Source organism: Pinus tabuliformis, chromosome 5_1 (genome assembly GCF_031772625.1).
Source record: "Pinus tabuliformis cultivar Carrire ecotype Pingquan chromosome 5_1, CPIR1, whole genome shotgun sequence".
NCBI classification, from domain to species: domain Eukaryota; kingdom Viridiplantae; phylum Streptophyta; class Pinopsida; order Pinales; family Pinaceae; genus Pinus; species Pinus tabuliformis.
The window spans coordinates 250,168,162-250,195,599 of NC_142305.1; the positions used below are offsets into that span (position 1 = coordinate 250,168,162).

Genomic DNA, 27,438 nt, shown 5'->3' on the forward strand with positions numbered 1-27,438 from the left:
TAGCTCCAAAATTTTGTGGAGGGGCTAGAACACATGAGATCTCCAAGACCCAGAAATCGTTTGGTGAAATTCCACCCGAATTGTATTTTATTAAGATAATGGGGTTCCTAAGTCTAAACTTAGGAAAAATAAAATATTAATGGGTATTAATGAAAATATGGGCGAGAAGCTTCTAAGAGACGACGATCAAGTCTAATTTAATCTTAGCCGTTGATTAGAGATTAGATCACGACTGTCGATATCTCAATAGGAAAAGTATAAATGAAGACTTGAGAGTCATTTGGAGACGCACCGGGAAAATACTCAGTAACCTGAGGGAAATCGATTGTCAAGAAGTAAGAGTTCGATTTTAGAGGGAGAGTTGCAGGGTGAAGGAAGAGGAGGGTATCAACATTAGTCTGAGACTGAAGAGGAGGGGATGCAGTTCATCAGAGGGACAACACAGAGAGACAACTCAGAGAGGCAGCGCAACAAGGGATGTAGTCCTCACGCAGAGATGATGCAGAAGTGACGCAGTGAAGGTTGGAGGGTCTCTTGGTTGTCAAAATTTCTCCAAAGGGTGGAGGAAAATTATCTCAGGTGTTTTAAGAAAGATTTCTCTATGTTGCAAATCATTCTTTGTAAAGAGATTGTTGCTAAAGAATAATAAATAAACCCTCATATGCTACATCGGTTTTCCCGCATTGGGTTTTTCTGGGGACTATTGTCCAAAAACAACTGTGTTGATGTGATTGATTCTTGTGCTTGTATTTCATTGTTCTTTTCTCTATGCTATTATGTGACAACTGTAGTAGAATTTACTTTGATGTTTACTGAAGGGTTTTGTAAATAACTTATTGTGGAAAATAAGTAGGAGAATTAAATCAGTTACTACAGAAGAATTTCATGTTAGAAATTTTCACAGAGAACTAGGAAGATGCCAAAAGCCCAAACTTAGGAGAAAGTTTGGTGAGGTATTGTGTAGCAAGGTGGAGACTTGTTACTACAGAGGCGAGTTGCAACTCACGAGTTGACGCTGTTACGAGAAGGCTAGACGCATATGACCAGGAGGTCAAAATTTTTGTACTTTGGGAGTATGATGCAAGAGCATTGACCCATAGTCTGAATTTTTTTTAGCAAGAACAACTTTTGGAAGGCAAAAATGAGAAAAATGTGTCAAAAGGAAAGGGATTATAAAAAGCTTGAAAAATCAGATTTGTGAGGTATCTTAGGGATTATGTTGAGAGCTTTGTGAAAAAGATCATGTTTAGAGCATTGTAGAGACGATCATGTTGAGAGCTTTATGGAGAAGATCATGGATCTCGAAATGATCCACAATATTGTAATTTCCTTTATAAATTATAGCCTTTGGGCATTGAAAAGAGGCGACCACTAGAATGAAGATCTGGCTAGCCAAGGCACCAATAGATGCTATGTAATAGTTTAGTGGGTTTGGTTAATGAAATTTGATTTATACTTTATGTAATTCTATGTGTGTGCATGGTGATTTAAAGCATTGGTTTGATGAATTAATGTTACATGTAGAACACAAGGTTGTTCAATTTGCAGTGGAAGTGAGGAGGAGTTGAGTTTGTGGGCTCATAACCCACAGGTCTTAAGATCGAGACCAGTAAAAAGATTAAAAACGAAGAGATCCCAGAAATTATTTTCATCATTATTTGGGCTTAGGAACTGCGACCAACATGTCCCTAGTCTTGGTGATTCCATCATGCAAAGTCACAGGTTTGTAGGCCCTCACCCAACCATGCAATGTGTCTGTTAGCCTACATGTCCCTAGTCTTGGTGATTGCATCATGCAAAGTCATGGGTTTGTAGGCCCTCACCCAACCATGCAATGCGTCCGTGAGCGCCTCAACAAACAACATGACCAATCTCGCCTCCGAGATGTTAAGACACCATCATGACTAACCTCTGGAAATCCACAATATATGCCTTTGCGCTGCCTGCTTGCCTCAAATGTGCCAACTCCTTGAAGTGCAACTCTGGGTCCTTCCTGTCAAATCTCTCTATGAGTCTCCACATGAACTCCGTGTATGAAGTAATGGCAACATGACCTAAAGTGATCAACCCATGATACCACCACTCCTGTGCATCTCCATTCGGGTGCAAGGTGGCAAACTTAATTTCATTTGCCTCCTTTATGGGGTTTAGCTGGAAATAGGTGTCCAACTTCTGCACCCACTCCTTAGCAGAACTCTTGGCTGGTCCATCAAAGACAGAAATGTTATCTTCCCCATTGTCCTCTACAAGTCTTGGTTTTGTTGAACTCCCCATTATGATGATCTAGCTCCACCTTTGTGCTTCTCCTGTTGGAAATATTAAGGGGGGGATGAATCAATATTTCTCAGCAATTAGCACCTTTTGATGTTTTTCAGTGCATTAGTTAATCTTCAGTTATTATTATTGTTCTTCTTCAGATAATCATAAACAATAATCATTAATAGACAACACCATACAACAATGCAGAAAGATAAAACAGTGGACAAAGGTTTAGGTGGAAAACCCCCTCCGGGTCAAAAACCACAGAACACCCTCTGGGTAATACCCTACTGCAACTAGAAGGACGCCCCAACGCCTTGTAAGTCAGGCCACAAACTAACGAGTGCCCCAACTCCCTGTTTACCAACTGCTGTCGGAAAGGATGCTTTGTCACCCTATAATTTATAAGCCCCAATTGAAAGGACATCACAACGCCCTGTGTAGGTTACAACTTGCCCTAGCACCACCTTGGCACGTTGAAGTGTTCTCAGGACACAATTTGAAGGTGACTCCAATCACCTGCCTTGCACCACCTTGCCACCCTGAAGAGCCGGTGGACCACATTTCACAATTTTTAGACTAGATCCCCCTATGTTCTAAATCAATATAGGAAAGATGTAAAGAAGATGTTGTATATTTGTCAAAGCGTTGTAGCCACTGACCACTACACAATCAAACTGATCACTGCATAATGCTGCACATCAAACCCACTGCTCAGATGCACATCACTGTCACTGCTCAACCGCACAATACTGAGTGTCATTGCTCACATAGGCCACTATTCATCATAACTAAACCACTGCATTGCTCATCATCAAGAACTCACAATGATGGCTACCACTGCACGTCAAATGAATAAACATCAAGGCTCATATGCTACTACATTGTACCAAACTACTCATGATGCTGCAACCATTTGGCACTGCTATCCAGTAATGGCACAAACAAAGGTGCCTTAGGTCATCCCTATGACCTGGAACCAATGGTCTCAAGCTCTTCCCTTGGAGAGCTACCAACATGTGTAAACACAGCTGCTCAGCTGGTCAAGCCCCGCTATCCATTCTTATGTGAATATGCTATACAACTGGATGATAATGCCTTCAACTCTTGTTGCCCTGCAATGTTACAATTGTGTCATTATACGCAAACCCTAGGTCATACCATAAGACAAACCCTAGGTCATTACTATCATATTTCTATGTGCTTCAATCTATAGGTCAAGTCAATCAATCATACCAAGGATAAGATGTCAACTCAATCTTAATAGTAATGCAACATTGTCATCTAATGTCTTAGTTAAGTATAGTCAATGTCAAGACACTTTTTCAATCAAACAAAGTGTAAACACATTGTTCCAAGCCATGTGTCATAGTTAAGTCTTATTCAAGGAATTAAGTCAAAGTTAAGATGTCAACTTAAGGTTATGTCAAGGTATTACTATCATGTCACAAATAGTCAAAGTTAAACATCATAGAATGCTCACCAAGTGAATCACGGTTTTTACTTTATAATCACGGTATTGTCATGTTAAGGTATGAAGCAACTGTCAAGGTCGTGTAGGTCAAAGTCAAGATATTGTTGATGTGTCACTTGCTGTAGATAACAACAACTGTCATTTATTTAATAAGTCAAAAACAAAGTGTCAATATACTAGTTATGTCTAGGTCTAAGTATCTTAATTGTGAATGTCAAGTCAAAGTCAAATCTAGGTAACATAGTTAAGTGAGGTCACAATCAAGCATCACTTGTTGTCCATTAAATGTCAACGTTGTTATTGTTAAAGACACAATTAACCAGTTAAGGCAAGAAATTGCTATCAAGGTCTTGTTATAGATTATCTTCTCTTTGTATAAGAAATCACATTCTCATCAAAAGGATAAAGAATACCAACAGTCACAAAACTTGTTTACTACTATCTAGCTGTCCGTGTCTCACTGCTTAGTTATGCCAAGTCAAGTCAAGGTTAGAGGATCATATCAATATCCTTGTCTAGTTGCTGCAATGAAACAATGAGAATCTTGTACATATACTATTACAATCACAAGGTCACTATTAAGGTTAGATTTTAGATCTATAGGTCACTATCCATAGGTCAAGGAACTCGTAATTCTCAAGATCACTATTAAATGTTTGTTGAACACAACTGTCATATCAAGCCAAATCATGCTACTTCTTAGGCTAAGGTCCATTGTCTACCTCAAGGTACTGTGGAAGGCTATAGGGTCAGTACCCTTATCTTAAACATCTCTAACAGTGGTCTCATATATCACTGTGCAAGGTCATTTTTCATTAATATTTCACTGTTTCATAGGTATTGTGTTGGGTCAAAGTCAAGATTAATGCATGCTCTTACATGTTAACAATCCAATGGTTATGTAGTTGTTTCAAACAAGTTGAGGTCAATTTGCGTACAATCCCCTACGTTTGTTGTCATTGTTAAAAAGAGTCAAATCAAGACCAAGCAACTTAACATGTCATGGTGAGGCATTAATGTTAGGCTTGAACCTCTCCAAGTGAAAGGCCGAATAACGACCTTTGTATATCTTCAACAAAAGAATCGCGGAGACAAAGGCATGTAGCCCAACATAACCCTCATAAGCCAAAACCGGTGCAAATCTTTTCTTCGTTTGTATTGAACAAGCATACTAGTGCAGGCCGAGGTCTCTCTACCTTCAAGCCTTCCTCTTTCTGCAATGAAAAATCACTCAAAAGAATCCCAAAACCCTGATGCCCAACGAGCAACCAAAATCCAAGAAAAGCAAACCCTAACTTGTTCCTAAAGGTGTGCCCTAACCATAGGGTTTAAAGTCTGCAACAAAGTTTTATTGGGAGAGCCGAGGGTCTAAAAAAATGCCCAACAAGCATAATCAAAACACAAACTGCTTACTAATATGACATACCTTGGAGGTCGAGAGGAAGAAAGACTTTTTTGTCCAGTCTATAGAAGCTTTGCTGCCTTAGCTTCCTCAGGAGGACCGAATATGGAAACTGCCTCAGAAGATCCTTCACTAGATCAAAAATTTCAGAGATACACATAAGGAATTGTTGTGAGTTGTTATGTCTTTGAGAGTTGATTTTGTGTGTTTTTATAGTGTTAAGGAGGGCTTTTAAAGTCAGAGGTTGGAGGAGTCTTAGTCTTAAGTAATTTCTTAATATGTTAATTTATTTAATAAGTGTTATGAACAGGTTTTCTTATGCCCTAAGGAAAATGTGTGCAACCTTTTATGATGTATAGAATAGGCTTGTAGAAGCCATAGAGTTACATAATGGATTCATGCCATTCACAAGATTATGACTCCATAAGATATGATAGCTAACCCTTTAATAATTAACAAATAATAGTAACGAACCCTTAAGAACCATATTTAAAGTTTGAAATCAGTGATTGGCTTAGTGCGTATGGTCCTACCAAGGTTGTGAAGTCAATGATTGGTTTATTGTCTTTGGTTCTTGAAGTTATTGAACTTCAAGAATTATTGTCATATATCGACAACTGTAGGTGAATTAGCGATAAGGTGTCATGTCACAACCCTTTGGGGTTTTAGCCAAAAAGCTGAGGTCCCTAACTTCAAATGGGAATATCTCTCAAACCAGGAGGAACCACGTGGCGTACCACATACCACGAGAAAGATCTTTGCAAGGAAAATCCAATGATGTGGATCTCCAACCCAACCTTAAAGATTTACCATGTCAAAATCCCTCGACAAATTTAGGGTATGTCCTCAGTCCAGGGAACCCAAGCCCTAGGACCTGGCTTTTCAACCATCCAATAGTGGAGCTGCCAACTTGATGTAATCCAACAATTACTAGGAAGCGTTCAATAACCATTTGACCTTAATGTCTGATGTTTTTAGTCAAAGTCAAACCCAGTCAATTCCATGGGTTGACATTAATGACAACACCATCCAACAATCTCCCCCTTTGTCATTGATGGCAATTCGTACTCCTACGAGTACAACTCCCCCTGACATTATGCTTCATCTCCTTCTCGAGATTTCAATCTCCTTTTCAGGTTTTACTCTCCCACTTTGACATCAATGGCAAAGCGTGACTCCCCCTGACAATCTGCCTACTTCCTGTGGACCTGTTATCTGCTTGTGCTCCCCTTGACGAGAAACCTTCTTGTAATAATTTGTCAATGACAATCCTTGTGGACCTGTAACCTGCATGTGCTCCCCCTGAAGAGAAGCTTTTCTCTGACACTGACAATCCCTGTAGACCTGTAATCCTTTAACTATTCCGTCCCCCTAAACTTGTTATGAATTTGACACATTTGTCTTGAAGTTGCCATTCTGTCCATGCTGTTTGTTTGTCTATGGTAGACCTGTGCCACATATTGCTGTATAGACTCCCCTTCAAAATTCAAGGAGTTGACGAGCCAGATTGTTCAAAACAGTGTATCATCTAACGAACCATCTTGATTCGAGTCATTTACCGAAGCAACTATTGATTCCTTACAACTTGTTACGAACCTTGAAAGCATAACTATTGAGACCTTCTTGCCTTCCTTCTTTTCTTGCTCATCTTGTACCTGTTCATCTTGTCCCTATTTTATATTCCAAACCTTCTTATTCTCGTTGTCAAGCTTTTCATTAATGGTTGATTCCATCTTGTACCTGCAGTGACGAGCTATGTGTCCATAGTTATGTCAGTTATAACATTCCTTATCAGGATTGTACCTGCACTCTCGAGCTATGTGTTCTTAATTATGACATTTGAAGCATTCAATGTCATCCATAGAAGATTCCATTTGGTATTTGCAATCACGAGTGATATGGCCATAGTTATGGCATTTGAAACATTCAATGTTTGGACCATCTGGGATGTAGTCTGTGTTGACAAATTCATCGTGGAACCTGTGTTGTGATCTTGCAAACTTGCTTTGCAGATGATGATGATACCTGCCAAATACTTCACAATCCCTAGCCATATGTCCATTGTTAGTACATAAAAAGCAATAATCATTAAAAGAATGTGTGTACTTGGATGATTCATTCAAAGGTGGTGGTCCTTGATAATTGTACCTTTCAACAACTTTACAATCCCTAGCCATATGTTTAAAGTCAGTACATGAAAAACAATAACCATTAAATTGACGAACGTACCTGGATGATTTATCTTGTCTGGATGGTTCATTCTTCTTAGGTTTAGTCTTCTTCTTAATTTGAATTTGTAAAGATGTGGAGCTTGTACCTTCGTCAACTGGAGCCTTACCTACTCTTTTTGCCTTCATCTTCAACTGAGCCACTTCTTTATCTGTCCTGTCTTGAAATTGTTCTTTTTGCAATTCCTTGAGCTTGTTGATCCCATTAAGAGCTGCATCAAGTTCTCCCTACCTTTGAGCAAGGTCTTCTTGAAACCAACTTTTCAAGATTTGTCTTCTTCTTTCTGCTTCTTCAACTTGTAGCTTTAGAAGAGTGGTCTTTTCCACTTCTCTGTTAAGTACTTGTATCTATTCCTTTTGCTTTTCATTTTCAATCCTGAGCCTGCTTATTTCTATTGAAGAGGTTTCCAATTCCTTTTGCTTATGGTCAACCACAAATATGCATCTTTGGTCAGATTCCTTTAATTGACTTGCCAAATCCTTCTTTTCAATTTTTGCTTCCTACAATTGTTTCTTAAGCTCGCTAATCTCTACAAAGGCTACATCAAGTTCCCGTTGCTTTTGAATGACCTCTTCCTTGAGTGTGTGATTTTCTGTCTCTGTATTTTTCAATTTTGACTTTTCGATCTTTCTGGCTTCTTCCAACTGTACTCTAAGACTGCTAATGATTTTCTCGGATTCTTCATTTTTCTTATTGAGTTCTTCAACATATCCTTTTGTTGTTTCTAATTCTGCTTTTAGAAATTTTGCCTTTTCCCTTTGACTTTTAAGTTTTTTTATCACCTTGATCACATCATTTTGAAATTCGATCTTACTCATTCCTTCAACTTCTTCACTATCATCATTAGGATTTGCATGATTTTCAATATCTATATCTTGACTTGCATGCTTCTTTGAGTAGACATTATGGAGCCTTTCCCAAAGAATTTTCGCTGTTGAACACTGACCAATTTTTGTTTTTTTGGAATTTGGCAGAACATTAAGAATGACATTCATGGCTTTCAAATTGTACCTTTTAGCTTCGTCGGTAGATGTGTCTCCAGAAACAACTGATTGCCATACATCATGAGCTTGCAAATGGACTTCCATTCTAGATTTCCATATTTAGTAATTATCTACATCAAATCTGGGAGTTGGTGCAAAATACTAATTTTCTTCAGATGTTACTGTACCTGTACATTCCTTTGCATCCTTGGAATTCTTAGCAACTTGCTTCTTTGACATTCCCATCTTTATGCTCTGAGATTTTCCTTCTAGCACTTAAGTCGTTACTGAAGGAACCAAGCTTTGATACCAATTGTTGGAAACACTGAGAGGGGGGTGAATCAATATTTCATAGCAATTAGCACTTTTTAATATTTATTTCAGAGCATTAGTTAATCTTCAGTTATTATTATTGTTCTTCATCAAATCATAATAATAATCCACAATAGACAACACCATACAACAATGCATAAAGATAAAACAATGGACACAAAGATTTTTAGCTGGAAATCCCCCTTCGGGTCAAAAACCACCGAATGCTTCTTAGTAATTGTCTTCTCCTCCTATTTAAAAGAAAAGTAATTACATCAAGATTTCAACTACAATTGAGGGAGGTGTCAACTCCCTAATTTATAGGATACAACATGTAGGACGCTACTAAACCCTAATACCCTGCTGCAACCGGAAGGACGGCCCAACGCCCTGTAAGTCAAGCCACAACCTAACGAGTGCCCCAGCTCTCTGTTTACCAGTTGTCGAAAAGGATGCTTCGTCGCCCTTTAGTTTATTAGCCCCAACAGAAAGGACACCACAACTCCTTGTGCAAGTTACAACCTTCCCTAGCACCACCCTGCCACACTGAAGTGTTCTCAGGCCACAACCTAAAGGTGACTCCAATCACTTTCCTTGCACCACCTTGCCTCCTTGAAGAGCTGGCGAACCACGTTTCACAATTTTCAGACTGGATCCCCCTGTGTCCTGAATCAATATAGGAAAGTTGTCAAATATATGTTGTATATCTGTCAAATCCTGGTAGCCATTGACCACTGCACAATCAAACTGATCAATGCACAATGTTGCACATCAAACCCACTGCTCAAATGCACATTACTATCACTGCTCAACTGCACAATACTGAGTGTCACTGCTCGCATAATACATCATAACTGAACCACTGCATTGCTCATCATCAAGAACTCACAATGCTGGCTAACACAACAAGTCAAATGAATAAACATCAAGGCTCATATGCTGTTACACTGTACCAAACTGCTCACGATGCTACAACCATCTAGCACTACTATTTAGTAATGGTACAAAAAAGGTGTCTCAGGTCATCCCTATGACCTGGAACCAATGGTCTCAAGCTCTGTCCTTAGAGACCTACCAACATACGTGCAACTGTTCAATTGGTCAAGCCTTGCTATCCCTTCTTACGTCAATATGCTGTACAACTAGATGATAATGCCTTCAACTCTTGCTTCCCTGTAAAGTTACAATTGTGTCATTGTCACAAACCCTAGGTCATACTATAAGAGAAACCCTAGGTCATTATTGTCATATGTCTATGTGATTCAATCTATAAGTCAAGTCAATCAGTCATACCAAGGATAAGGTGTCAACTCAATCTTAATAGTAATGCACCATTGTCATCTAATGTCCTAGTCAAGTATAGTCAACGTCAAGACACTTTGTTAAACAAAGTGTAAACACATTGTTCCAAGCCATGTGTCATAGTTAAGTCTTATTCAAGGAATTAAGTCAATGTTAAGATGTCAACTTGAGGTTGTGTCAAGGTATTACTATCATGTCACAAATAGTCAAAGTTAAACATCATAGAATGCTCACCAAGTGAATCACGGTTTTTACTTTATAGTCACGGTATTGTCATGTTAAGGTATGAAGCAACTGTCAAGGTCATGTAGGTCAAAGTCAAGATATTGTTAATGTGTACTTGCTGTAGAAAACACCAACCTAGATCCATCTTAACTCCGGATCTATCAAGCGTTGAGAGGGATCAAATTTCTTGAGGTGCAAACCTCTTTTTTGAGTGAAAAACTTGAGGAAATGTTTGCACCTCAAGAGATTTGATCCCTCTCGAAGCTTGATAGATTTGGAGTTAAGATGGATCTAGGTTGGTTTATATATATATACATATAATTTGACTGGGTCCATGCAAAAATGTGATAAAATTAAATTAAAAAATATATACATTTATAACATATTTTGATTGTGAAATGAGAGATGGTTTTTGGGTCTTGGTGTTGGACGGTCTTGATCAAGGGTCATAGGTCTTGGAATTCTTCAATTGAAGATTCTATAAGAAGAAAAGAATTCTTGTGGGTTTTCCTCTCAAATGGAGAGGTTTTGGCGCTGGTTGATCGCCTATATCTTGTGTCCTTTTGTCTCACTGTTCTTTATGATTTGGTAGCTGTTTGATGAAGATAACACAATAATAATTAAGGTGAAAAAGAATCTAATCAAGTTAAACAAAAATACATCACAAACAATTATCAAAGTAAGAGAAATCACACAATCTAGCTGCCCCTAGATTTCTCAACAGAGGGTCTAAAAAAAATGCCCAACAAACATAATCAAAACACAAACCACTTACTAGTATGGCTTACCTTGGAGGCCGAGAGGAAGAAAGGATTTTTCGTCCAGTCAATAGAAGCTTCGCTACCCTAGCTTGCTCGAGAGGACTGAATCTTGAAACTGCCTTAGAAGATCCTTCACTAGATCAAAAATTTCAGAGATACACGCAAGGAATCGTTGTGAGTTGCTATGTCTTGAGGGTTGATTTTGTGTGTTTTTATAGTGTTAAGGAGGGATTTTAAAGTCAGAGGTTGGAGGAGTCTTAGTCCTAAGTAATTTCTCAATATGTTAATTTATTCAACAAGTGTTATGAACATGTTTTTTTATGCCCTAAGGAAAATGTGTGCAACCTTTTATGATGTAAAGAATAGGCTTGTAGAAGTCATAGAGTTACATAACGGATTGATGCCCTTCACAAGATTATGACTCCATAAGATATGATAACTAACCCTTTAATAATTAATAAATAATAGTAACTAACCCTTAAGAACCCTATTTAAAGTTTGAAATCAGTGGTTGGCTTAGTGCATATGGTCCTACCAAGGTTGTGAAGTCAATGATTGGTTTATTGTCTTTGGTTCTTGAAGTTATTCAATTTATATACAATGATATTGCGGCGAGAATTATTGTCATATATCGACAACCATAGGTGAATTAGTGATAAGGTGTCATATCACAACCCTTTGGGGTTTCAGCCCAAAAATTGAGGTCCCTAAATTCAAATGGGATATCTCTTAAACCAGGAGGAACCACGTGGCGTACCACATACCACGAGAAAGATCTTTCTAAGGAAAAACCAATGATGTGGATCTCCAACCCAACTTTAAAGATTTAGCATGTCAAAAACCCTCGACAAATTCGGGGTATGTCCTTAGTCTAGGGAACCCAAACCCTAGGACCTAGATTTAAAACCATCCAATAGTGGAGCTGCCAACCTAATGTAATCCGAAAATTACTAGGAAGCATTCAATAACCATTTGACATCAATCACTGATGTTTTTAGCCAAAGTCAAACCTAGTTAACTCCATGGGTTGACATCAATGACAGCGCCATCCAACATCTCCTTCAAGTGGCTATCTTAATCCTCGGGGCCAAGGCATCATACTCATCAATCCCATCTGCCAAAGACCTCATCAAGGTTACAAACGAATTTGGTTCTCCTGTGGGTCCATCCACGAATTGGGGCATTGTGGGTCAGCTGGAATGGCAAGTTATGTGTGGAATGCCCTGCTAGTTAGTGTGCCCATGTGTGTGGATCCCGCTCTAGAGTGTGGCTCCTCTCTCCAGAGTGGGATCCACCTTCCCCATTGTTATCTTGCTTCCCTTTATTCTGTAAATGAACACTAGCCAACTACGCTAACATGTCCATCATGAGCTTCTGCTGCCTGGCCAACTCTATCAATGTCAACTCCTCTTCCCCCCTTGTTCAGGTCCTTCCACATTCTCCATGGGCTCTTCATCCTAGTTATCACGCTCCCTTGCGTGTTCTACCTTAGTGTCGGAAAAAGGGTCGGGGACCCAACCTCTACCACATCCTCTTCTGCCTCAACGACTTCCTCTCTGCAAGACTACACCACCGAAACAAGGTGGCATCACCAGTTCTTGCTCCCACAATGGGCTAAGAACATGCTCTGATGTGACTGTAATATTCCTAATGGAAAATTTAACAGTGCATACCAAAACAATAACTTGGAACAACGAAAAAAATATACAACACAACCACAAATCAACACAAAAATGACATCAACAAAATACACTGAGACGTTTTATTAATAATGTGGAATTGAGTACATAGAATGAGATGAAATGATATAACTTGGGCTTGCAAATCAAGTTGAGCAAATCCCAAAAATATGTCTCTAACCAAAGTGAAGAATAGCCCCAGAAGAGAAATGCGCACTGCCCAAGGAATAATTTGTTGCTCGCTGCTAATTGAGATGATGATTTTTGCTCTGAATACTGCCCGATCAGTCTGTAACTCAACCTGTAGACTCCTCTACAAAAGCCCACAAAAAACCGAAAAGGGTTTGGCTCAACTCCAAGTAGTGTCGAAGTTGTCCAATAGGTGCGTATGACCCAACTGGCCAATCGGTGCGTGCTTCTGCAAGAAATTCGCCTGCTGGAAATAACCCCAGCTCCACCACTGAGAAATGCTTCCCTAATCAGAAAATTAGTCTCTAGAAGGCCTAATTCCTTGGCCCCTCAAGCTCTCAAACAGCCCAACTCCAAGGCTTGCACATGCTTTTGTTTAGTGAGGTCCATGCACTACCAGAAATTGGAGAATTCAGCCCTCAAGAATAGGTCAAAACTGACCTTGTGAAATGTCACCAAAATCCTGACTCTAAGATGTGGAAATGCTTCTGCAATTTTTTCTCACCCAAATCATAGAAGCTAGCCTAGATAACTGCTAATTCGAACTACCTCTCCGCCTAAGAAATGTGCACAATTGGTTTGATTTGTTGCAAATATCACCTTGTGGAAGCCCCATAATGGATTCCCAAAATTCCCAGCTAGGGAGACACTCGAAGTTCTCTGAAATTGGTGTGGATTTTGCTTGAAACCCTTGTGCTCAACAACACTCCAATCCTTGCGTTGAACAACTCCAAGAGGTAAAATTCTGAAGTGTGTATAGTTGAAAGATGATCTGAAATGCCTCCCTGTTTTCCTTTATATACTCCTAGCCCATGTGTCCACTTTGGTGGCCTCCACTTCCCATTAATACACACACACACTCTCTCTAAGGGGTGTGTATTGCCTCCTTGTGCCCCCCCTTTTTTGAGCGTGGGACCCATTTATCCATATCTCCTAAGTCCAAAATTTGCCAAAATTTCCCCCCAAACCTTTGCCTCTTTGCCCAAGTGACAAAATTGGGTTTGTTACCACAAAATGTAGCAGGCCCTATAGGGGGAAAACCTATAGGAAAAAAAACTAGACTAGTGCTAATGATGGGGCAATGGCCCACTGTTACCACAACCAAGTTCCTTTACTCTTTACGGACTTACATTGATGGGAGGAGTCTCGGTAGGAAGGAGATCATTTAGAATAGATAGGCTAGGTATAGGGCATGAAGGGATCAAGCTAGAGATCATTCGAAAGATAGGCTCAATAGAGGTACAAGGCTTCAAAGAAAAACCCTAGAAAAGAGCACAAAAGACCTAGGGTTTTGAGGTTTTTCGATCATGATTGGTATTCACAAGGTCATGGCCCATGAGTAAAGGCTTCTTATGATATACTTCAACATCTACTAAGCGCATACAACCTTGAAGGAAGTCCTCAAGTTGAGGGAGAAGAACCTAGTGTCTCCCTCTTGGAGCAACACCTAGGGCAAGATATTTTATGGATGAAACTTGAGTGGATGCCCACTAAACATGGAGCATAGGTAGCCTAGAGCCTAAGCTTGATGTCTAGGCTCTTGAATTGTTAAAATGTCTCCCTAAAATTTCGCTGCAAGCCCTAGAGTTCTACCCTAGCCGTAAACGAACTGATTTTAGGGGAGAAAAATATGGAGAAAGTTTTGGGTTGATCACTAATGACTTGGACTAGTGCCTTGTCCTTTAGGCATATGGAGTCAAGGATGAAATAGATAAGCTAAATCCTTTCTAAGGAGGCTAAAAATTGATGCCCTAGGTATCCACTTTTAACATTTACCCACTTCAAAAGAAAATGGAGTTTGATTGAGAGATTAAAGATTTCCTCCACTAGGAACATTCATTACATGTACAATTAATAACATATGCAATACTCAACTAGATAACCTTTCAAAATTAATTTTCAACAATTAGGGCACAAAATAACATAACCTAGAAGCAACAATTCCATACATTAGACAATTTCAAGATAGAAAATCTTCAACAATAAACACTTACAAGACAACAAGTAGCATATCCATCCATTATCCAAAGAAGTAGCTCTGACAATAAAAAATAGCTTCCAAATATCACAATGCATCCAAAAGATCGCCAATAGCCAAAAGAAACAAGTGCACAAGTTCTTCTCAAAAAGTCGAATTCCATGTGTGATGATGATGAGAGACTAAATGAGTTAGTCTCTCATATATAAACATGTCTAATCAAGTCCTATTTTAGCCTAAAGCCCCTCTTAGTTGTTAAATGGAGGTCAAAACTAATAGTGGTTACAACTTACAAGCCAACCATATAGCCGATGAAAAATCATAAAGATAAACCCACAAGCTGGCATTGTCACTGCGTGGGCCCTTTGGAGGCATGCATTGAGCTCTCTTTGTACCAAGGTGAATCAAGAGGGCTCCATAAATCATCTACTAAGGGTTGGCCCCTAGACATCCATGCAAATCACCAAGTGGACACCAGTTTTGTGTTTGGGGTACAAATGGATCTAATGGCTCTCGTGGTGATAGAATACCCTGAATTTGCTCCATTGTTGAAGGCTTAGACAACAGTGTTATCCCTCCCACGTCTCAAAGGGTGAGACAAACCTCATCTAGGCCTCAAATCAACTACCAAACCATGTGTACACTACTAAGCCAATTGGGGCATGCTGGTCCAAGTGCATCATCTCGTGAATAATATGGGGCAAAGTGCAAACCACTGTGGTGTTGTAGGTGTCCATGGAGTGAAATAGTGATGCCCTGCAAATATAAGAGTCCCATGCTTCTCAACGCTTCACCCAGAGGGTGTCATATGCTCCTCTAGTGGACTTAGGCCCTAGATAAGTTGCCCAACCCATGACGAAAGCACCTGCCCCAATCACATATAATGTCCAGTGCTGCATCCTCACCATCAGGTACAATAATTCTTTAGTGCATCTAACTGAACCAAGCTTGTTAATCAAGAGCACATTGAGACTTCAGATGGGACTTCTCTTCCAAATTTGGGGCTTTAATCTTGTAATAGTGTTCCCTCCCTAGGTAGGAGTAGTTAATAGACAACCCTATAAGGTGTTCCCAACCCCTAAAGGGAAAGGCAAGTCCCTGGTACACCCTTCAATTAATAGGTGGCATGTGAGTGATGATGAAATGGTTGGGAAATAGGGGTCTCAAGGCCAGATGCCATGGGTACAAGGATGGCATTAATGAGGAATGTCCACATATTGGGTATATAGATGTAGGAGAGAGCAATCATGGATACATGAGTTACCCCAACCTTTATTTTTCACCCCTCTTTATCTGTCTTTTGCCTTTCCTCGATTTTTTCTTTGTATTACTGCTCGAGGCTCCAGGAAAGCAGTTATTACCCCCTTAAGGTGGGGTAGTTTGTTGCCCACCAGGGTTTGGCACATGCATGGGTTCCTTAATGATGTGAGGGACACTCATGGGCCCTAGGAGCCAGAGTGATGGCCATGATAAGGGTAGAGCTCATGTTTGGCTTTTTCCCACGTGCTATGTTAAATGTCCCAGCCATCTTTTGCATTTTCTAATATTTTTTTCTTTTCTTTCTTGCTTGTGGCTAGGATATGCTTTTAACTTCTTTTAGCTGCATCAACCTTTGGGGCAATGTTTCCAGGTCCAACCCAGATATGTGGACAAGGGGAGGGGGTGTGTTAGTGCCTTGTGGACCCAGTGGTCATGTGGACCTAGAGAAGGAAAATGATGAAATAAGGCTCATAATGTGCGGAGGAGAGTGAAAAGTATGGAACGGGAAAACGGGACCACACTACCAAAATCGGGGTTTCCAAAGTAGTACCCTTCCTAAAGCATAAAGGCCAATACGGGAGATCCCACGGGACTAGGATTGAGGATTAACCCCCCATTTAAGGTGAGGGAACAAAACCACGGTCATAACTCTTCCTTCTTCCAAGTCACCCAATAATCCATGCCGAAAATGCCCAATGATAAACAAGCATAAGCACCCGTTTCTGCAATGAAAAACATACATTTTGGGTCGGATTGCCCACCTTTTGACATACGCTCTCAACAGATGAGCGAGAAAACATATAACTGATGTAGGGAGCGGAGATAAATTGGCACATCATCACATCAGCTATGGGTGGCTCTCAGGGGCTGCTGGCTGCCGGTTGGAAAAAGATGAATAGTAGAAAAGTTCTCCTAGGGGTACCCACTTTTGGTGGGCAACAGGGCTGAAGGCTTCCCTTTTAGCAACCTATGTGAGGGGGATATTACAGATTAGCTAAGATTCTGCTTGACATGGCTAATTTTACGCCAAATAACCCCAGCAACACCACTAGCTATATAAATATATGATGATGTATGGCTTGATTATCTTGGCATGTGGTGCCTGTTATGAATAGGCTTGGTCCTGATCTGCATCCCCACTCTTACATGTGAAGACAACTTTTGTTTTTTGACGTGTATTATCAGCTATCTATTCACTTTTGTGCTGTTTGAATGATGATATACATAAATGTTGATGTTATAAGTTACTCTGATATATTCCCCTCGATTTATCTCTGTTTGTCTGTGTCTGTCTGCCTGCCTCACTCTCCATATAGATATAGATAAGACATCCTGGTGGAATACATCTTCTATAATTGATAGATTTCTTGGAATTTGTCACTTGTTAAGACTATCACAGTAATTATGAAGCCTATTTTATTCTGTTGTATGTAATATATATGTTTTTGATAGATTGAAGTGGCATGCAGGTATATGGTGCAGCTATTGAACCTTGTAGTCCGTTACCTCTATGCCCCACTGCTTCTTAATTCTGGATTTGCAGTAAGTTTTAATGTTTAGTTATTTTAAGTGAAGTATCAAAGATAACAATATTCAATCAAAATAAATGTAAGCGGTGTTACTCTTAACACTAGCTTATATCTGAAAATTACAGTACTTTGCATTCATTTTCCTCCACGTACTTTTACTCTCATGATTGTGGTAAATTTGCTTTCAGGCTTCATGTTCACGCGTATGGCAAAGAGCTTCATACTGGGATGCTCGGCCAGCTTCTCAAAGGTATCAACTTTTATGCAAAGAGTAAGATGATGTCACTTTAATAAAATGAGAAAATAACATTCGTACATGTTTTTCTGCAGTAAGGAGCATCCTCTTTTTATTCCAAGACAAAACTACTCTACTACCAGTGAAGAAAGTTCTTGGTCTGACAATAGTTCAATGGACTTTGGTGTTGCATCTATGGAGTCTCCCAGAATGCCTTATTTAGATAGAGCTGGTAGTAGCAGTTTTGATTATGGCAGCAGCTCTTCCCATTCATCTGTGGTAGACAAGGACCTTCAGAAAGGGATACATCTTTTAAAAAAAAGTGTGGCATGTGTTACAGCATATTGTTTCAATTCGTTTTCAATTCCTTCACCTACTGAGCTGTCCACATTTGAAGCATTTGAAAGAATGTTGACTTTTATGTATTCAAAAGATGCTCGGGCTATACTGTCATCCAAAGATGCTAAGTTAAGGTGAGTATTCTGATCTCTGTGTTTCTGAATTTGTGCTCCACATTCTGTGATCATTTTTTTGTCTTTTTTGGTAGCGGTGTTGTCATAATCTGTTTACATCATATGGTTTGTTGGAAGAGAAAAGGGGATTTTTTTTCTTATGTTGAATATGTAAGGTATAGGATGTTCCTTCTTTTGCCACAAATTTTCCTGCTTTTAGTGGAAAAAAATATCATAAGACACTTCTAGATTAATGCAAACTTGACGCCTTGATACAAGATGGCCTGTAGAATTAAAGTCAAGATGGCTTAATGCTATTGTATAATTGATTTCATATTTTTTCTGCAGTATAGTATATGGAAGTTCAACCTACTAATGTTATGACAATTATGATGTTGTGACACTTGTTGGTATTTGATTTTGTTCACTGTTAATTTTGTCGTTTGAACGACTGTCTTGCCACCTTTAATGGGGGCGTTATTGGGGTTTTGGACCAGTTACCACTCAAACTAGCAGGGGGTCCTAGAGGGGCACTTGCTAGGACAAGAGCAACAATGAAGCTATAGTCCTTTGTCACCATAGCTAAAGCTTCCTACTCTTTACGGACTTTCACCAATGGGAGGAGACCCGATATATAGAGAATCACTTATAAAGGATAGATCAGCTAAGATAGGTGTGAAGTGATCTCGAGGAGCCTTTCCTAGGGGAGGCTCAAGAATGTGACTTGTTTGCTTTTTAAGCAAGGTACAAAGTGTTGAGTTGGGGTAGCATAGGATGTGCTCTAGCCATGAAAATTGGAGGAGAGGCTGAAGCACATGAGATCTCCATGTCCCATAAATGGTTTGGGCAGATTCTACTTGGTTTGGGAGATATTAAAATAATTAATATTTTTAATGGAGTTCCTAAGTTTAAACTTAGGGAAAAAAAATTAATGTGTATTAATATAAAACTGGGTTAGAAGGTTCCAAAAGACATGGATCAAGCCAAATCTAATTTTAGCCATTGATTAGAGATGTAATCTCGGCCGTTGAAGGACCAATATGAAAAGTATAAGAGGAGGCTTGAGAGTCAGTTGGAGAATACACCAGAGTGATTAGTCATTCTATTCTCTAGAGTGGGGTTTGCTAAGAGAAATAGAATCAGTGATCGGAGTTGCAGCTGAGGGGCATTGAGTACAGAGAGACAGAGAGGCAGAGATAGTGCCGGAAGAGCAGTGCAGTAGCCAGAGAGAGTGACGCAGTAGCAACCAGGGCTCACGTAGGGCCACGCAGAGGTAGCCGGGAGCTGCGCAAAGCTTCAAAGAGGCTAGCGTTGCTGACGCAGAGGGCCAGAAGGGTGACACAGGGCCTCCTAAGGCTGACGCAGACCCATTTAGGGTGACGCAGGGCCAGCGCTGGGCAGAGAGGAGCTGACGCAGTCCAGAAAGGGATACGTTGGGGTTTCTGGGGCAGATTGGAGCTGAGGAGATGTCAGAAGGTTTATCTGGGGTTTCAGCTGGGACATTTGTCTCAAATTGAGAGGTACTATTGCCAAGGAAATTCTCTGTTGGGTAAGCCGGGTTTAGCTCCTAGATTGTACTCTGAATTGCTTAATAAGAAAACCCTCAGATAGCTGCACCGGTTTTCTCGCATTGGGTTTTTTCCGTGGACATTGGTCCAAAAATAACAGTGTCATTTTGTGTGCTTGTTTCTGTTTCCTTCAGTTGATGATCTGTAATATGTTGAGCATGCACTAGTGTTTATTTTCAGTATTTACATTGTAAATAACTTGTTAAGTAACGAAACACGTAGGTAGGAATAAATCAGTAAAGTGCATGGAGGGTTTCTAACTGATAGACTTAGAAACTTCAACACAAAGCTTTCTAGGAGAAGGGGATGAGGATTTAGGGCTAGGTTTAAGGAGTGCGCATTGTAAAGGAGCTTCCAAAACCCTAAAATCCTTGTTGAACTTGGTTTCCCAATTAGTTTTTGAAGAGTTGACTTTTCAAAGGTATGGCACCCCATGAGATCAATTGGACCCAAGTTAGGTCAAGGAGTTTGGCAACCAATGATAGACTTGACCTAAACAAGGAGGACAAAGGGATCAAAGAATTGATTTTCAGTTGAAGGTGCAAAATGATCCCTATGAGGAACTAGCCTAGGGAAACTTAGGGCAAAAACCAATCTCGAGGCTATGGCTTGGGATATTTCACAACTCCACCGTCGAAATTTCCTCAAATTTGGAGGAGGCCTAGGAGAGACACTAGCGCAATTGAGACCAAGAGATTGAAGTTTTTCTATGGGGGATTTGTCGGAAAAATGATGCCATAGGAGCCCTAATGCGGCTAGACCTAGAATAAAGGAGAGTTGAAGAAAAATGTTTCTTTAAGTGATCACCTTATGGTAGACCAATGCCTAATCCTTTGGGGAGATTGGAATCAAGAAGAATATGAAGATAGACTTCGTTTCTAGTTCAAGGAGGCTCTAAGATCAACTTCGCTTGTCATTAGGGCAAAGGTGAGTGACCTTAAAATCTTTTATACTTCGTTTTGCAAGGTGAAGTGGCTTATCATGATAAATTTGACCATAGAATTATCCCTAGGAGAGTTCATTCAACATACATGGCCCATACATAGAGATATGCTATATAGAAACATAATTCCACAATTTTGCAGTAAATGCATGCAACAACTAGCCCTAGTATAGCGAAAATCTCATTATCAATGTATGTGACAAAGTAAAAGAATAAATAGCATTAAATTTGTACTTACATGTAAGAGAATATATCCAACCACCAATAAAATTGCCAATCAAGAAAAGAAAAGACAATCCATACATGAAAATTCATCCACGCTCCAAAATTTTGTCCACCAAGAAGGAATAGCGAAAATCTCAAGAGAGATACAAGTCCAAACCAAGTGATGATGAGAAATGAACTCTCATCATTTGTATTTATACACTCCTAATGAGTTCGATTTAGCTACTTGAGCCTACATTAGCCCCTAAAATAAAAATAATGTGCAAATAACTAACTTTTGGTGACAAGCCCACCAAACTAGCTCATAAACAAAATAACAAGCCTCTCAAGAGGTCGAATGATCAATAATACATGTCGTTGGGCCTTCTAAGAAGCCTGATGAAGTCCATAAGTGCCATAATGATGAATAGGACTTCCAAAAGTAATGGACAAGGGGTTGGCCCCTTGTTCTCCACATAATAAACCTGTGGTGCTCCCAATGGGTGTGAGGGCACACAAGTGACCTCATGGGTCTCCAAGTAAGTCGAAGATGCCTGTAGACCATCTGAAAGGCCTCAAAAGATGGTGCAAGTAATGCCCCACCAACATACAAGACTTGGGTCATCTGCCAAGTGCATGGTACAACTGTGGGGCTGGCTGGGCAGAGGTGAACTAGGTGCATCTTCCTCATCCAATAGGTGAATCTCGAGCAATCTATGAACATCTCTGGGGATTGACGGAGTGCTGTCTACTACTATGGAGGCCCATGGCTCTCAACACACACTACATGTGCCAATGTAGCCCTCTGGAGGGTTAGGACTTCGTATAGGGAGACCAAACCCAAAATGGAGACCACCTACAATCCTGAATAAGATACAATGCGTCCCCTATCCTTCTAGTACAACAAGTCATCAAGGAAATTGAGTAACAAAGCTTACAAACCATGGACAATAGGTGGGGACTTCATAATGGCATGCCTTTCCATAGTGGGCTTTAGCATGTGCTAATGTCTTCAAACTCCAAATGGGGTTAACCAAGTATCCTATTAGGTGGTTTCTGCTTCTAAAGAGGATAGTATGTCCAAGGTACATCTTTTAAAGGGTGGTGGCATGTGATAAAGAGATGAATGGAGTAGGGGATGAAAAGGGGTAGCCCTAGGCCACATGCTGGGGTACAAGGGTAGCTAATAAAAGGGAAGCCCACACTTGGGTATATAAAGTATAGGAGGGAGCAATCGTGGTACATGAGGTGCCTCGACCTTGATTTTTCCACTTTCTTTATATGCCTTTTTCCTTTTATGATTTTTCTTTAATTGACTACTTGGGGCTCAAGGGATAAGAGCATGATGTGTGTGATATAGCAGTGGATACCCCCTTTAAGGTAGGGCGGTTCATTTCCCACCAGGGGTTGGGACAATCATGGGTTCCTAAATGATAAAGGAGGCTCATTTAGGGCCTATAGGAACCAAGGTGATGGCCACGATGGGGTAGAGCTCATGTATTGACTTTTGCCCATGTGTTAAATGTGTTTGTCTTGGCCATGTTTTGTTTTTTGTGGTACATCTTCCCGTTGAATGTGGCCAATTATGCTTTTATCTTTGTTTTCAGCTGCATCAACCTCCAGGGCATCATTCTAGGCCTGACCCAAGGTGTGGGCAAGGGGAAGGGGAAGGCTAACCCTATGTGAACCCAGGTGGGAGAAATGATGAATGTGGTTATAATGAGTGGAAGGGAAGTAGTATACGTGGATGAGGGAGCGGGATCGTAGAACCAAAATAAGGGTTTCACATGTAGTACCATCCCTAAAGCCTAAAGATCAGTGAAAGAGATCCCACAGGACTAGGGTTCATGGTTAACATCCAAAAGAGGACTAGGGGACAAGAGCACAAACCTAGCCCACTCTTTTCACCGAATCCCCCCATTAATCCATGCCTATAAGTGTCCATGATAAACAAACTACAATACTCAATTACCAAATGACAAGGCATACCTTTAGGTTCAGGAGGTCCACCTTCAAACATACGATCATAACAGATGGGTGAGGGACCACATGGTTGGCTCAGGTTGCGGAGAAGTGGCCCAACGAGCTAGTTGGTGGCTGTTGGCTGCCGGCTGAGGACCATCTTGGAGAAATTTTTTCTCCTAGGGATATCACCCACAAAATGGTGGGTAATAAGACCTAGGTGCCATAAGACCCGATGATATGTTCAATTATCTGTTTTAGAAAATTTTGACATCGAGTTTCATTTGTTGGTTATGCACTTGCCTATCTTTTTCAGTGCTTGTCTCTAATTTTATTTTCACTTTCTCCCATCCATTTTGAGGTCATAAGGAGGTCTGTCCTTTCCTTGTTTGTGCCTGACTTATGGGATTGCTTCCTCTTTATTTCAATTAAGACAATAAGGATATTAAACGAAGGCCACTCTTGAAAAGATAATGTAGCTAATTTACAAAGGGCCATGTTACCCCTTATGTCAGCGAGGGTACATATACATTTTTGTAGCGTTTCATACTATTGTAAACCCAAGGTCACAAGTCAAAAGTTTTGTAACCACCATGTGAGGCTCTATATTAGGTATCGTAGACCTTGTGTTTGGTCGGGCCAATCTTGCACGAAGCGTGGACGTTTTTTGGAAGCGGGTACGCAAAAGCGTCATTTCCCAAAATCTATGAAGCGAAGCGTCTCAAAAGCATCTACTATATATATATATTATATTTTTTTTTGCATTTATATTAAAAAAACATCCCAAATACCAAATTCGCTCTACATGAGGGAGGAATCGTGGTACATGAGGTGCCTCGACCTTGATTTTTCCACCTTTCTTTATATGCCTTTTTCCTTTTATGATTTTTCTTTAATTGACTACTTGGGGCTCAAGGGATAAGAACAAGATGTGAGTGATGTAGCAGTGGATACCCCCTTTGAGGTAGGGCGGTTCATTTCCCACCAGGGGTTGGGACAATCATGGGTTCCTAAATGATAAAGGAGGCTCATTTAGGGCCTATAGGAACCAAGGTGATGGCCACGATGGGGTAGAGCTCATGTATTGACTTTTGCCCATGTGTTAAATGTGTTTGTCTTGGCCATGTTTTGTTTTTTGTGGTACATCTTCCCGTTGAATGTGGCCAATTATGCTTTTATCTTTGTTTTCAGCTGCATCAACCTCCAGGGCATCATTCTAGGCCTGACCCAAGGTGTGGGCAAGGGGAAGGGGAAGGCTAACCCTATGTGAACCCAGGTGGGAGAAATGATGAATGTGGTTATAATGAGTGGAAGGGAAGTAGTATACGTGGATGAGGGAGCGGACCGTAGAACCAAAATAAGGGTTTCACATGTAGTACCATCCCTAAAGCCTAAAGATCAGTGAAAGAGATCCCACAGGACTAGGGTTCATGGTTAACATCCAAAAGAGGACTAGGGGACAAGAGCACAAACCTAGCCCACTCTTTTCACCGAATCCCCCCATTAATCCATGCCTATAAGTGTCCATGATAAACAAACTACAATACTCAATTACCAAATGACAAAGCATACCTTTAGGTTCAGGAGGTCCACCTTCAAACATACGATCATAACAGATGGGTGAGGGACCACATGGTTGGCTCAGGTTGCGGAGAAGTGGCCCAACGAGCTAGTTGGTGGCTGTTGGGTGCCGACTGAGGACCATCTTGGAGAAATTTTTTCTCCTAGGGATATCACCCACAAAATGGTGGGTAATAAGACCTAGGTGCCATAAGACCCGATGATATGTTCAATTATCTGTTTTAGAAAATTTTGACATCGAGTTTCATTTGTTGGTTATGCACTTGCCTATCTTTTTCAGTGCTTGTCTCTAATTTTATTTTCACTTTCTCCCATCCATTTTGAGGTCATAAGGAGGTCTGTCCTTTCCTTGTTTGTGCCTGACTTATGCGATTGCTTCCTCTTTATTTCAATTAAGACAATAAGGATATTAAACGAAGGCCACTCTTGAAAAGATAATGTAGCTAATTTACAAAGGGCCATGTTACCCCTTATGTCAGCGGGGGTACATATACATTTTTGTAGCGTTTCATACTATTGTAAACCCAAGGTCACAAGTCAAAAGTTTTGTAACCACCATGTGAGGCTCTATATTAGGTATCGTAGACCTTGTGTTTGGTCGGGCCAATCTTGCACGAAGCGTGGACGTTTTTTGGAAGCGGGTACGCAAAAGCGTCATTTCCCAAAATCTATGAAGCGAAGCGTCTCAAGAGCATCTACTATATATATATATTATATTTTTTTTTGCATTTATATTAAAAAACATCCCAAATACCAAATTCGCTGTACATGAGGGAGGAATCGTGGTACATGAGGTGCCTCGACCTTGATTTTTCCACCTTTCTTTATATGCCTTTTTCCTTTTTTGATTTTTCTTTAATTGACTACTTGGGGCTCAAGGGATAAGAGCAAGATGTGAGTGATGTAGCAGTGGATACCCCCTTTGAGGTAGGGCGGTTCATTTCCCACCAGGGGTTGGGACAATCATGGGTTCCTAAATGATAAAGGAGGCTCATTTAGGGCCTATAGGAACCAAGGTGATGGCCACGATGGGGTAGAGCTCATGTATTGACTTTTGCCCATGTGTTAAATGTGTTTGTCTTGGCCATGTTTTGTTTTTTGTGGTACATCTTCCCGTTGAATGTGGCCAATTATGCTTTTATCTTTCTTTTCAGCTGCATCAACCTCCAGGGCATCATTCTAGGCCTGACCCAAGGTGTGGGCAAGGGGAAGGGGAAGGCTAACCCTATGTGAACCCAGGTGGGAGAAATGATGAATGTGGTTATAATGAGTGGAAGGGAAGTAGTATACGTGGATGAGGGAGCGGGACCGTAGAACCAAAATAAGGGTTTCACATGTAGTACCATCCCTAAAGCCTAAAGATCAGTGAAAGAGATCCCACAGGACTAGGGTTCATGGTTAACATCCAAAAGAGGACTAGGGGACAAGAGCACAAACCTAGCCCACTCTTTTCACCGAATCCCCCCATTAATCCATGCCTATAAGTGTCCATGATAAACAAACTACAATACTCAATTACCAAATGACAAGGCATACCTTTAGGTTCAGGAGGTCCACCTTCAAACATACGATCATAACAGATGGGTGAGGGACCACATGGTTGGCTCAGGTTGCGGAGAAGTGGCCCAACGAGCTAGTTGGTGGCTGTTGGCTGCCGGCTGAGGACCATCTTGGAGAAATTTTTTCTCCTAGGGATATCACCCACAAAATGGTGGGTAATAAGACCTAGGTGCCATAAGACCCGATGATATGTTCAATTATTTGTTTTAGAAAATTTTGACATCGAGTTTCATTTGTTGGTTATGCACTTGCCTATCTTTTTCAGTGCTTGTCTCTAATTTTATTTTCACTTTCTCCCATCCATTTTGAGGTCATAAGGAGGTCTGTCCTTTCCTTGTTTGTGCCTGACTTATGGGATTGCTTCCTCTTTATTTCAATTAAGACAATAAGGATATTAAACGAAGGCCACTCTTGAAAAGATAATGTAGCTAATTTACAAAGGGCCATGTTACCCCTTATGTCAGCGGGGGTACATATACATTTTTGTAGCGTTTCATACTATTGTAAACCCAAGGTCACAAGTCAAAAGTTTTGTAACCACCATGTGAGGCTCTATATTAGGTATCGTAGACCTTGTGTTTGGTCGGGCCAATCTTGCACGAAGCGTGGACGTTTTTTGGAAGCGGGTACGCAAAAGCGTCATTTCCCAAAATCTATGAAGCGAAGCGTCTCAAAAGCATCTACTATATATATATATTATATTTTTTTTGCATTTATATTAAAAAAACATCCCAAATACCAAATTCGCTGTACATGAGGGAGGAATCGTGGTACATGAGGTGCCTCGACCTTGATTTTTCCAACTTTCTTTATATGCCTTTTTCCTTTTATGATTTTTCTTTAATTGACTACTTGGGGCTCAAGGGATAAGAGCAAGATGTGAGTGATGTAGCAGTGGATACCCCCTTTGAGGTAGGGCGGTTCATTTCCCACCAGGGGTTGGGACAATCATGGGTTCCTAAATGATAAAGGAGGCTCATTTAGGGCCTATAGGAACCAAGGTGATGGCCACGATGGGGTAGAGCTCATGTATTGACTTTTGCCCATGTGTTAAATGTGTTTGTCTTGGCCATGTTTTTTTTTTGTGGTACATCTTCCCGTTGAATGTGGCCAATTATGCTTTTATCTTTGTTTTCAGCTGCATCAACCTCCAGGGCATCATTCTAGGCCTGACCCAAGGTGTGGGCAAGGGGAAGGGGAAGGCTAACCCTATGTGAACCCAGGTGGGAGAAATGATGAATGTGGTTATAATGAGTGGAAGGGAAGTAGTATACGTGGATGAGGGAGCGGGACCGTAGAACCAAAATAAGGGTTTCACATGTAGTACCATCCCTAAAGCCTAAAGATCAGT

General features: G+C 40.5%; 1 protein-coding gene across 4 annotated transcripts in view; it reads left to right on the forward strand.

Moving 5' to 3' along the window:
- Positions 1–27,438, forward strand: part of LOC149164347 (uncharacterized) — a 309,541-nt gene that overhangs the window by 219,292 nt on the left and 62,811 nt on the right. For all 4 annotated transcript variants that reach the window (XM_089432068.1, XM_089432067.1, XM_089432069.1 and 1 more), the window contains 3 exons: positions 17,523–17,595; positions 17,771–17,832; positions 17,913–18,290. In XM_089432068.1, the coding sequence (XP_089288194.1) occupies positions 17,523–17,595; positions 17,771–17,832; positions 17,913–18,290 (513 nt within the window). The remainder of the gene's footprint in view (positions 1–17,522; positions 17,596–17,770; positions 17,833–17,912; positions 18,291–27,438) is intronic.